The 12,599-nt window shown below is 37.2% G+C and overlaps 1 protein-coding gene across 4 annotated transcripts in view; it reads left to right on the top strand.

The window, feature by feature from the left end:
* AK9 (adenylate kinase 9) overlaps positions 1 to 12,599 on the top strand; it is a 141,708-nt gene that overhangs the window by 28,003 nt on the left and 101,106 nt on the right. For 3 of the 4 annotated variants that reach the window (XM_042939528.1, XM_042939526.1, XM_042939529.1), the window contains exons 8-12: positions 349 to 477; positions 3,338 to 3,412; positions 6,620 to 6,718; positions 8,432 to 8,574; positions 8,651 to 8,831. In XM_042939528.1, coding sequence (XP_042795462.1) covers positions 349 to 477; positions 3,338 to 3,412; positions 6,620 to 6,718; positions 8,432 to 8,574; positions 8,651 to 8,831 — 627 coding nt within the window. The remainder of the gene's footprint in view (positions 1 to 348; positions 478 to 3,337; positions 3,413 to 6,619; positions 6,719 to 8,431; positions 8,575 to 8,650; positions 8,832 to 12,599) is intronic. The other variant, XM_042939527.1, reaches the window with a different exon arrangement.

The raw sequence follows: 12,599 nt of genomic DNA, 5'->3' as shown, positions 1-12,599 counted from the left end.
ATGAGTGAATTGATGAATGAATGAATGAATGAATGAACTGGAAGCTCAGTAAATCTGATTTCTTCATTCTCTCTCTAAAAATCAGATATTCTTCCCTTACTCTTCCCTACTTCTTGAGGAGCAAATAAATAAATAAATAAATATCCAAATTAATTTAAAGTTTTATTCCATCTGATAAAGACCCCTTACGGTATTTAGTGTCTCTTAAATAAAAATCTTCAGTCTCCCTTCTACCTGCTTCTCTCACCCCAAAATGGCTTGTAAGCGTAAGGAGGGAGGGATGACACGGCTTGTGGATTAAGTAATCATTAACATAAAGATGTTAAAAATCTCATCTTTTTCATTTAGGCATTTATTGCAGAAATGCAGATGGTGGCTGAAATTCTTCAACACGTAGTCCAGAGACCTGAGGATTATTTGGAAAATATCGAGAACGTTGTGAAACTTTACAAGGAACTAATTCTTCATTCTTTAGAAGTAAGAACAAGATATATTGATGAAAATGGGAATATTGATATTTGTGTTCTATCACTGATGAAATAGCTTTCACATTTTTTCATCCCCCTGTATTATCTATCTGATTCTCCACCACTTAGTTTGATAGAATGCTATTAGAATTAAGCTTGCATTCCAAAGGCTGTTTCACAAGACAATATTATTTTACTCTTAATAAGCAGCAGTATTGTTGAAAAGTGATATATGAACCGCATTTTTCAAAAGTCACTACAGGAATTTATTTATGGTCAGAAGTTGGAAAACCCATGTTAAGAGACTATTTTGTAAAGACATTTTCAATCTATAATTTATGGATTTATCAAAACAGCTGTACATTTTAAAAGGAACTGTTCATTTATTTAAATTGCAATCTAAAAAATTATCCCCAGATTGGTTTCTATGGTTATCTCATTCAAAGCTGATTACATATAAACATGATTAAGACCATTACATATTAGAATAAGACAGTTTTAATTAAAATAATTAGCATTTTAAAAATATGATTACTAAAGTTACAATTTGTGAAAAGCATATTTGATTATGGTCTAAAGTCCAGGATAGACTCTGCCAAATTTGTGTTGGAGATATTCAACAAACATTTATCAAATTTGGGTATTTGGCCACACACCATGCTGAGCAACAGGGTACAAAGACAAATAAAAAAAATAGGACTCACATTGCCTCTTCCCATCTGATAGAGAAACTAAAAGAATTTATTTCATGCTTTTTTATGAAGTTTATATGTGTTTAAAGGCAAATGAGTGGATCGTTTTCATTTTCATTGTCCACCCCAAAAGAGGAGCCAAATTTAATTGTTTTCTTATGTATGACTTATTCCTCCCTACCTCCTTTTCTATCCCTGGCCTTTAAATTTTGCTTCTTAAGAGTAATTTGCATGTCTATCTATCATGTTCTTTCTTCCTTCAACAGAAATATCCTGCAGACTCCTTAAGTGGCTGGCATTGGGTGTAAAATAAAGCATAATTAAAATCAGATTCAGAAAATTAGAAAACTACATTCATGAGCATGAGGTAGTCTTTTTAAGGATAAGGACCAGGTCTTCCATCCTGGAAGCCAAAACTAGACTTTAAGCCGACATGACACTTGCTGAATAGTAAAATAATTGCCTTTTATGGAAATTCCGGTGTCCTGGGGTGTGTAGAGGAAGGTGGGGAAAGCCATAAAAGGTAGGAGCCTGCAATTCTAGTCTCCTCTGACCTGGCTCAGGTGTCAATTCACTTTGGAGGCCAAGATCACCAAAATTCAGTGCTCCTCCAAAAGACATGAGGAAAGCAAGTGGGAGCATCATTTTCTGGTTTATATCTTGCTTCACCAAGGCCAAGTCCTCATTCTTGCCTGTCTTTGAATCCCAACCTAACTCCTGGTCTGATGTGGTGCATGTATCTTTAGTCTTATACTTTGGCTTAGTAAGTCCACTCTTAATAATCCTGCTTAAGAAAAGAATCTGAAATCCAGAAAAGCATTATGTACTTCCTTGTTCAGAACATGGCTATTTATGTTTAAATAAATAATATTGGCATAATGTGGTGTCTAAAAGAAAAAGAAGGGCTTAGAACCCAACCTCACATAATATTGTGAAAAACAAAATGCCTGCACAATTTAAGGAGATGATTTGTTCAGATTATTGCAATAAGGAGAACATTCATTAATGAGAACCTTCTCATCAAGGAAAAGAAAGGGAGATCTGGGGTTTTATGGATGGAGGCAGGTAAGCAAAGGGGATGTCCTCGAGTCTTAGGAAATGATGGAGAAGGATGAAGACAGATCTTATCTGAGTCCTTGAGAAAGGATAGAGATGGGTCCTACCTCTCAATCATCCCTACTTCCTGGAAATGCAGGGCTCAAATAGAGTTCATCATTGCCAATGTACAAACATAAAATCTGGCAGATTTTAGATTTTAATATTAAAAACAAAAAATAATGGAAGAAAATTGAGAACATTAATATAATCTTGAGATAGAGAAAATCTAATTTAAGAAAGAGATCCAGAAGCAATGAAAACAGATATATTTTATTATAAAAATATTTTATTTTAGAGAAGATTCCATAAGCAAAGTTAAGAGATAAATCTTTTTTACCTTTAAAGGTAAAATATTTGAGGGGCACCTCGGTGGCTCAGTTGGTTGAGCATCCTACTTCAGCTCAGGTCATGATCTCGCAGTGAGTTCAAGCCCTGCGTCGGGCTTTGTGCTAATAGCTCAGAGCCTGGAGCCTGCTTCGAATTCTGTGCCTCCCTCTCTCTCTGCCCCTCCCATGTTCGTGATGTGTCTCCCTCTGTCTCTCAATAATAAATAAACATTTAAAAAAATTTTTTTTAAATAAAGGTAAAATATTTGTAATTGATATGGGTTAAAGACTTCCCATGAATGTTAGAGAAAAGAAACAATCTAATAGAAAAATGCCCAGATGTTATGGTTAGACAGTGTTCAGAGATGGATATCTGAATACTGACCTCATCCATAGCCAGGGAAATAAAAAGTAGAACAAACCAATGTCATTTACAATTATCAGTTTGGCAGAAATTATTTTATGTATATATGCAGAGAGATAGATGCCCCCAAACTTTTTCTATTTGGAAGGACTCTAAAACTTTGGTGGAAAGAAAAACTGGAAAAAAAAAAAAACAGAAAGAAAATAAAATTCATGGTAAGAAGATTGGTTTAGGCTTTTGCAAAAGAGCGCTTAAAATAATGCACATTATATCATGCATAAAGCAAACAATTTAGCTTTAAAGATTTATTCATAGTATACTAAGATTCTGATCTTGTATTCAGTTTTGCCAAGGATCTGGATTATAAGGGATCTTTTCTATTTTTTGCAGGAAGTAATGGCTGAACACAATCCCCAGTATCTCATTGAGCTCGATGGAAATAAGCCCCCAGAGGAGCTCTTCATGGTAAGTGCAATGTTTAGTAAGAATATCCCACAGTTTGGAAAATCAAAAAGTTACTGACTGGATTGTACTTATCTTCATAAATATCAAAAATATATTTACATTTTAGTCTGTTTGAAAAATTCCTTTTGACACTTAAAAATTTGATGTTATATCTATTCATCTATCCATATTTAAATCAAAAGTACATTTGAGGGGCGCCTGGGTGGCGCAGTCGGTTAGGCGTCCGACTTCAGCCAGGTCACGATCTCGCGGTCCGTGAGTTCGAGCCCCGCGTCAGGCTCTGGGCTGATGGCTCGGAGCCTGGAGCCTGTTTCCGATTCTGTGTCTCCCTCTCTCTCTGCCCCTCCCCCGTTCATGCTCTGTGTCTCTCTGTCTCAAAAATAAATAAAACGTTAAATTAAAAAAAAAAAAAAAAAAAAAAAAAAAAAGTACATTTGAATTTAAAATCTCTGTGTGATGGGGCACCTGGGTGGCTCAGTCGGTTGGGCGTCCGACTTCGGCTCAGGTCATGATCTCGCGGTCTGTGAGTTCGAGCCCCGCATCGGGCTCTGGGCTGACAGCACAGAGCCTGGAGCCTGTTTCGGATTCTGTGTCTCCCTCTCTCTCTGACCCTCCCCTGCTCATGCTCTGTCTCTCTCTGTCTCAAAAATAAATAAATGTTAAAAAAAAAATTAAAATCTCTGTGTGACAAAAAGTGTCTCAAATAACTGCCAATAAGCACATGATAAGATGCTTAACAGGAGCCATTAGGGAAATGCAAACCAAAACCATAATGAGATACCACTTCACATCACTAAAATGACTAACATTTAAAAAAAAACAACAGTAGTAAGTGTTTGTGAGGATGTGGAAAAGTTGGAACCTTCATATATTGCTGGTGGGATTGTAAAATGGTGTGGCCACTTTGGAAAATAGTTTGGTAGTTCCTCAATAAGCTAACCATGGAATTACCACATGACTCAGCAATCAACCCCTTAGTATCTATAGCCAAAATAGTTGAAAACAGGTGTTCAAACAAAAACTTGGCCATGAAGGTTCATAGCAGCACTAATCACAATAGCCAAAATGTTGAAACAAGCCAAATATCCACATATTGATGAATGGACAAATAAAATGTGGTGTACCTATACACTGGAATATTATTTGGCAAAAAAACAGAATGGAGTTTTGATACATGCTACCACATGGATGAATCTTGAACACCTACTCAGTAAAATAAAAGTTACAAAAGGTCCCGTATGATTCCTTTTATATAAAATATCCAAAATAGGCTGATCGATCAAAATAGAAAATAGATCAGCAGTTGCTTGGGGTGAGGGTTGCCACAATGGGAGATCTCGGGATGAATGTGAAGTGATTACTAATGGATAAAGGGTTTCTTTTTGGGGTGATTAAAATGTTCTAGGATTAATTGTGGTGATGAGTGTGCAAATCTAAATATACTAAAAACCATTTAATTTTAGCCATGCTATACTTTAAATGGATAAATTATACTTAATGTGAAATGTATCTCAATGAAGCTTTTTTTTTTTTTTTTTTAAATTTTTTTAACGTTTATTTATTTTTGAGACAGAGAGAGACACAGCATGAATGGGGGAGGGGCCGAGAGAGAGGGAGACACAGAATCGGAAGCAGGCTCCAGGCTCTGAGCCGTCAGCTCAGAGCCCGACGCGGGGCTCGAACTCGCGGACCGCGAGATCGTGACCTGAGCCGAAGTCGGATGCTTAACCGACTGAGCCACCCAGGCGCCCCTGAAGCTTTTTTTTAAATAAAGAATATACTCCACACTGTATAGTCCATTCTACCTCACTGAATATTCTACACTCTCTCATCTGTAGAGCTGGAGAATCCCTGAGCTCGCTCCTTCTGCACTCTTCTGTCTGCCCTACTAAGTGCTGTTACTATCCCAGACCTTTCCCCTGAATTCCATGCCTATATAATCAGCTGCTACTCAGTGTATCCAATTGGCTGTCTAGTAGTTATCTCAGATTTAGCAAAAATCCCCAGATCCACCATCACCACCACCTGCCCCAGATACACTCCTGTCACAGGTTTCCCCTCTCAGTAAGCATCTAATCCACTCTTCAATCTGCTCTTTTCTTTTTTTTCACATCCCACACCCAAGCAGGCTTTTCCTTCAAAACATATCCAGAATTTGGATTTTACACACCAGGACACTTTTTCTCAAGGTAGAGGGCAGAAGCTCCAATAGGCCTTGGTTGAAACTTCCTAAGCCTGTTAAGGCCTCAATTGTCATTGGCACCCTGGTCTTCCTGCCTATTCCATTGGCCAAAACAAGTTACATGGAGAAGCTCAATATCAGTGGGATAGGGAAGTGTATTCTACCTACGGTGAACTAGGGAATTAAAAAGGGAAGGGAGAGAAGGGTAAATTATGAACAAATAACACAATCCACCACAGATTACCATTGACCATCAGGACTTTGTCAGTCCACCATCTCTCATCTCAGAGTCTATGTTTCATGTTCTTCTGCATAATGTCCCTGTTAGTTTCTAATTCTGCTGTAGCAAATTAGGTGGCTTAAAGTGACAAAAATTTTATTTTCTTATAGTTCTAGAGGTTAGAAATTAAAAAAATCAAGGTGTTGGCCAGGCCTTGCTCCCTCCAAAGCCTCTAGGGGATGATCCAACTTTGCCTTTTCCAGCTTCTGGTGGTCCCAGGCATCTCTTGGATCATGGCAGCGAACTCTAAGATCTGTTTCCATCTTGACATGGCTGTATTCCCTCTTCCTGAAGGGCTGTATTCCCTCTTCCTGTATTCCCTCTTCCCACAGAACTAGATCTCTAAGGACATGAATATTTGGGGACCAGAGGGCAAACTGTTATGGATTGAATTGTGTACCCCCAAAAGATATGTTGAGGTCCTAACTTCCAATACCTGTGAATGTAACCTTATTTGGAAACAGGATCTTTTCAGATGTAATCAAGTCCAGATGAGTTCATACTGAGTTAGAGTGGGTCATAACCCAATATGCTGGTATCCTTGTAAGAGAAGAGACTCGACACACAGGCAGAAGATAGCTATGTGACATCAAAGGCAGAGATTGGAGGAACACCAAACATTGCCAGCAAACCACCAGAAGGTGGAGGCAAGGAAGTATTCTACTCATAAGCTCATCACTGTTACAGAGTATTTGAGATGTTCAAATGCCAATGTATTTAAATATTTGTTTTTTAACAAATTTAGACAGTTATGGACCGACTTAAATATCTGAACCTAAAAAGAGCAGCTGTTTTAACTAAACTTCAGAGTGCAGAAGAAGAAATTAATGACATAATGGACAATGTAAGTTATTTTTAACTGTTTGAAAGTCTATCTTTTCACTATATGTTGTGGCCTTAATTTAATGTATTCTTTCAAGGTATAAAAGGAATTTCAGGATACCTTTCACAAGAATGGGTTTGATTTTTAGGAAGAAGCTGTAATAATTAACACAAATTCTAGTAAACACTAAACACAACAAAACTCTTGATGGGGGTCCTGGGTGGTTCAGTCGGTTAAGTGTCCGACTTCAGCTCAGGTCGCATGATCTCACAGTTCCTGGGTTTGAGCCCTGCATTGGGTTCTGTGCTGACAGCTCAGAGCCTGGAGCCTGCTTCGGATTCTGTGTCTCCCTCTCTCTCTGCCCCTCCCCCACTCACACTCTGTCTCTCTCTGTCTCTCAAAAATGAATTAATGTTAAAATATTTTTAAAAATAAATAAATAAATAAATAAAATAAACACAAAAGTCTTGAAACAAAGACAATAAAATCAAAACAACCACAAGAATAATGAGAAAGAAACTCAAGTTCATTTTAAAAATCTTGCAACACCAAAGAAAGCAGAGACATCATAAAAGCCCTCCGCTCTATAAACACTCATTTATTCCTTCAAATCATTGAACGCTTTTTTCATATAACTACTGTGTTCCTGACACTATTGTATTATGGATGTGACAATGGTTGAGAGAGGAGCGTGGTCTGCCATTCAAACACCCTTTCCTGGAGAGAATGCTCAGCGTCTGCTTTTCAAATACTTTTCCCAAGTTTGGACAGGAGGTAGAGATGATAAGGAAAGAGTGACCGCCTCCTGGCTTAACTAGATACGTTTCAGTCCCTGGTTCGTTGTCTGTAGACTCCATCGAGAAGGGTGGTAGCCTAATGTGGCCCACTGATTAGGTTATTGGTCTCATGCACCTCCTCTAAGCAACGACAGTCTCCTTAACAGTTAGCTACTTCTTTCAACCTTCAGTTTCCAACATTCATGCAGCATCCTCCGCAGTGTGCATGCCTCTTTATTCTCTGATGCTACAGAGGTCCAGGTGAGACCCCATTCTCACCTGTCCTCCACAGTCAACTCTGGAGCCAGCAGATACGTGTGAGATCTACATCTGAAGGTTGGAGAGAGCGTACCTGGATCCTTTTCCCCCCGGCAGTTGCTCACCATGCTCTCTCTCCCCGGCTCTTTCGTCCCCTGCTAAGGTAGCATGAGGACAGTGAACCCCTCAGCAATCTGCAGTCTGTGGAGAAGTGGACCTAACTTCTCTGGAGGGCACCAACAGAGGAATACTGAGGGGGACTTTTTATTTTAAAAACAAAAGAGCTAAATAAATGCAAAAAAAAAAAAAAAAAGCGCAAGCTGTATATAACATGTTACTATTTAAAAACTTAGTTAAACTAAGAATCTGGTGCATTTTCAAACCTTTTCAGTAAGAATTTTTTTCAAATCAGGTAATACAAGAAGATCATAAAAAACATTCTATCTACATTATAGTCTTTCTACTTCATAGCACAAAATGCTTGATAAAATTTAAACCAGGGTCATAATAGAAATGACAACTATTTGTCTTATTACATTTTGGACAAGTACAGAATGTTTGCAATTAAGAAAAAAACCAACATTTTCTTAATAAATTCTTTCTTAAATAGCAAAGCACTACCAACTAAAAAATTAAATACTTCATACTGTTAATTTTAGCAAAACGATGCCCACATTTTTAGTGTGGTATTTGTGATTAGCAGGATGAGCTGTTCCGTACTCTTGCATCTTATAAACTTATCGCACCAAGGTATAGATGGCAGAGAAGCAGATGGGGACGTACATGTCCTGTGACTTTAAAAGAAGGTAACATTAATCCAGGACTACCAGACTTTTCCGTGAGGTAAGATTTTCACAACTTAAATTTAAAACTTGTCCGTACCTCTTTTCAGTTGTTTATGATTATGGCATATTTTAAGTTTTCTAGGTAAAATGTACTGTCTTTCATCAGAAGAAGCATTAAAAAAATTTTTATTGAACCCACGTCCCTATCTTCTTCCGCCTATGCCGGCACCACCATTTAAAGTATTCATATTTGGACCTCAGTCTTCAGGGAAAACAACACTTAGCAATTTGCTTGCAGAAAATTACAAAGGAAAGGTAAGTACTCATTCAGCTAGCTAGCTATCTACCTACCTATACTTGACTATAATTTGTAGGACTTTCGGATTCACAAGATTTGTATTTAGTGTTCTTAATTTCACACCGTCAATTGGGTAATTGTTTCACTGGGTTTGGTGTGGGGAAAGCCTCCCCCTTGCTGCTTATTGCAGTTTCCGAGTCCACAGCCTTTCCCTGCTTCCCCAAAGCCCCCAGGTTTGACTACCATGTCATGTGGACTGTGCCACCCATTACCTGTTTTGGTTTCATTCATCTCCTGTTTCCTGGGTCACAGTCCTAGCTCACCATCCCTCTCTCCATGCAGTCACTCCTGCCATCATCCTTAGTATCTGCCAAGATGACCCTCTGTGGTGACAGACACCCTGGCCTGTCCATTCCTTGGCCTCTCTCCCCAGAGATCTTGTTCTCCACCCTCAGTAAAGTGAAGAGAAATTATGTGTAGTTTAGACCAGAGTGATAGCAGTAGAGGTGGTAAGGTGTAGGCAGATGGAGGGTATAATTTGAAGGCAGAACCCAAGGATTCGGTGAGGGGTTAGAATGGACAGCAGTTCTGCGAAGGCCAGTGTGCTGGAGTAGAGAACACAAGGGGGAAGGCAGAAGATGATGAGGGCTGAAGATGTAGTCAGACAGAACACTGCAGCCCTGAGAAGAAGGAGTTTGGATTTATTTCAAGTGCTATTCCTTTGAACTCAGGGGTGACATTTTCTATTTGCTTTAACTTTTTACTCTAACATATGACAAACAAACAGAAAAGTGAAGCTCAGTGAATTACCACCAAAAAAACCCCATATAACCACCACCCAGGACAAATATGGAGTTGCCAGCACCCTGAAAACCCCCTCATGCCTGTTCCCAATGTTGATCCTCTTATTCCTTCCACAAAGGTAAGTTCTGCCCCGAACTTGATGGTATTCACTCCTACTCTTTTCTCTTATGGTTTTACCTTGGAAGTGTACATCCAATGCCATAGATTAGTTTGCATGTTTTTTTTTTAACTTTCTAGACTTAGACAATTTATGTTCTTTGTGCCTGGCTTTTTTCACTTAACATTATGATTATGATATTTATGAGTGTTGTTTATACATGTTACTGCATATAGCCTCGATCTATGTATTTTTTATTGCATTATATTGATTGTATTATATTATAAGTTATTTATCCACTTGAGTGTTAATAAAATTTGGATTGATTACAGTTTGAGTATTGTGAATAATATTGCTATAAACATTCTTGTACATGTCTTACGGTGCATACATGGTATCTTTATATGTTTTGGAGATATATCTAGTAGTAAGATTCCTGGGACATTGAGTATGCGACTTGTGTAGAGAACGCCAAACTTTTCCAAATGAATTCTATCCATTTACAACTTGATCAGCAGTGTGTGAGAATTATGTTATTCCACATTCCTTCCAACTTTCGTTATGGTCAGTCTTTTTAATTTAAGCCATTCTAATAGGTGTATCTCCCTGTGGTTTTAATTTGCATTTCCCTGAAATGAATGAGGTTAGACATTTTTTCTTTGTTTATTGGTCATTCAAATATTCTCTTTTTGAAGTGTTTGCTCAAGCCTATTGGGCATTTGAAATTTTTTTTTTTTTACATATTATTGGTAGGAGTTCCTTAAATTGTCTATATGCAAGGTCTTTTTAGATAATAAGCATTATGAATATTTTCTACCACTCTGTGGTTTATCATTACCACATATGGTTTGTTTACAAACCACAAACATTATATTAAAGTATGTGTCAGACAAAGGAATTATAAGTTTAAAATATAAAGAGCTCTTACAAACCAAAGTGCAGATGAAGCCCTAATGGAAAAAAGTAGCAAACAAACAATTCCCAAAATAATAGATACAACAGCATAGCCATTAATCATGAGAAAATGGTTATCACCTCCCTGATAACCAGAGAGATGCCAAAAAACCCCAGAGATCTGTCAATCTCACTGTTGGAGTTGAAAGATCACTGTTAATACCCAATATTGATGTGTGGCTAGGATGTGGAGAAGTACATTTTCATATAATGCTTGTAAGAGCATAACCATTAGGGATGGCAATTAGAAATATGTAAGAGCCTAAAGTCCTTTGCATATCCTTTGAACTGCCAATCCTATTTTATAAATTTTTGGTAAAGAAACTGATCAAAGATAGATACATAACTGTGTTCATCATAGCCTCGTTACTATTATAATAGTAAAAACATGTATACCCAAATATATATTATTAGCATTTTAGTTAAATAAGGCATAATATGTTCATCTAATATCTAATACTGTGCATCCATTAAAAATGACAGTGAAGATGTATATTTATTGGCCTGGAATAAAGTAATATAAGCATATTGAAGGAAAAGTAAAATGGAATCTAGAAGTGTGGAGGTATTATTTAAACTTAAGAGGCATATAGAAATATATTTCTAACATCCCGATATGTAGAGTATATTATCTACTCTACAATGGTCTTATATTCAGAATATATAGAGAATTATTACCCGGTTTTTTAAATGACCAAAAGTTGAACATATGAATAAAAACAGAAAGCGAGTGATTGACCAACAGCACCCAAAAAAGAAGGTCAAAATGAATTGTGATCAGGGAAATGTGAATTTAAACTACAACGAGATACTTCTTCACACCCGCTACAATGGCTAAAATTTAAAAGATTCACAAAACCAAGTGTTGGTGAAGATGTGGAGTAACTGTAATTTGTATACATTTGCTGGTAGGAAAGTAAAGTAGTTCAACCACTTTGGAAATGGTTTAATGGCTTATTATAAAATCAAATACACATTTGGGGCGCCTGGATGGCTCAGTCAGTTGAGTGTCCGACTTTGGCTCAGGTCATGATCTTACGGTTCATGAGTTCGAGCCCTATGTCGGGCTCTGTGCTGACAGCTCAGAGCCTGGAGCCTGCTTCGGATTCTGTGTCTCCCTCTCTCTCTGCCCCTCCCTCGCTTGCACTCGGTCTCTCTCTATCTCTCTCAAAAATAAATAAACATTAAAAAAATTTTGTTTTCAATCATATACACATTTACAATATGACCCAGTAATTCCACTTCTAGGTATTTGTCTAAGAGAAATAAAAACATATGACCACAAAAAGACTTCCTCACAAATGTTCATTGCTAGTTTATTTATATAACAGCCCCAAACTGGAAAAACCCAAGTGTACATCAATAGATGAATGAATAAAAAAAAAAAAAAACCTGCAGCATATTCATTCAGTGATACTGCTTAACTATAAAAAGGAACTGATTACTGATGTATGCAATGACACTGATGAATCTCAAAAACAGTGTATAAAGGAGAAAAGGTTGGAAAGATTACATACTAAATGGCTCTATATGAAATTCTAGAAAAGGCAAAACTAATATATAGTGACAGAAAACAGAAAGTAGTGTCCAGGGCCCAGGAACTAACTATAAAGAAGCATAAGGGAACTTTCTGGAGTGATATAAATGTTCCATATATTGATTATAGTTGTTATGTGTATATATTTGTCAAAGCTCATTAGACTGTATACTTAAAATGGATGCCTTTTATTGTATGTAAGTTATCCATGAAAAATTGACTTAAAAATATGTAACTTGAATATATATTACATGATACATACATATATAAATACATCATACTACATGGAAAGTATGTCTGAATTTCTATGAAAGCATGTACTCAAAAACATTGAATTCCGAAAATAACATACTTCAAGCAGCATTAAGATGTTTGAGATAGGTAAGTATAGAT

The sequence above is a fragment of the Panthera leo genome, chromosome B2 (genome assembly GCF_018350215.1).
Source record: "Panthera leo isolate Ple1 chromosome B2, P.leo_Ple1_pat1.1, whole genome shotgun sequence".
Lineage (NCBI taxonomy): Eukaryota > Metazoa > Chordata > Mammalia > Carnivora > Felidae > Panthera > Panthera leo.
Note: the sequence above shows the minus strand (reverse complement) of the source record. Positions and strands in the feature narration are given on the sequence as shown.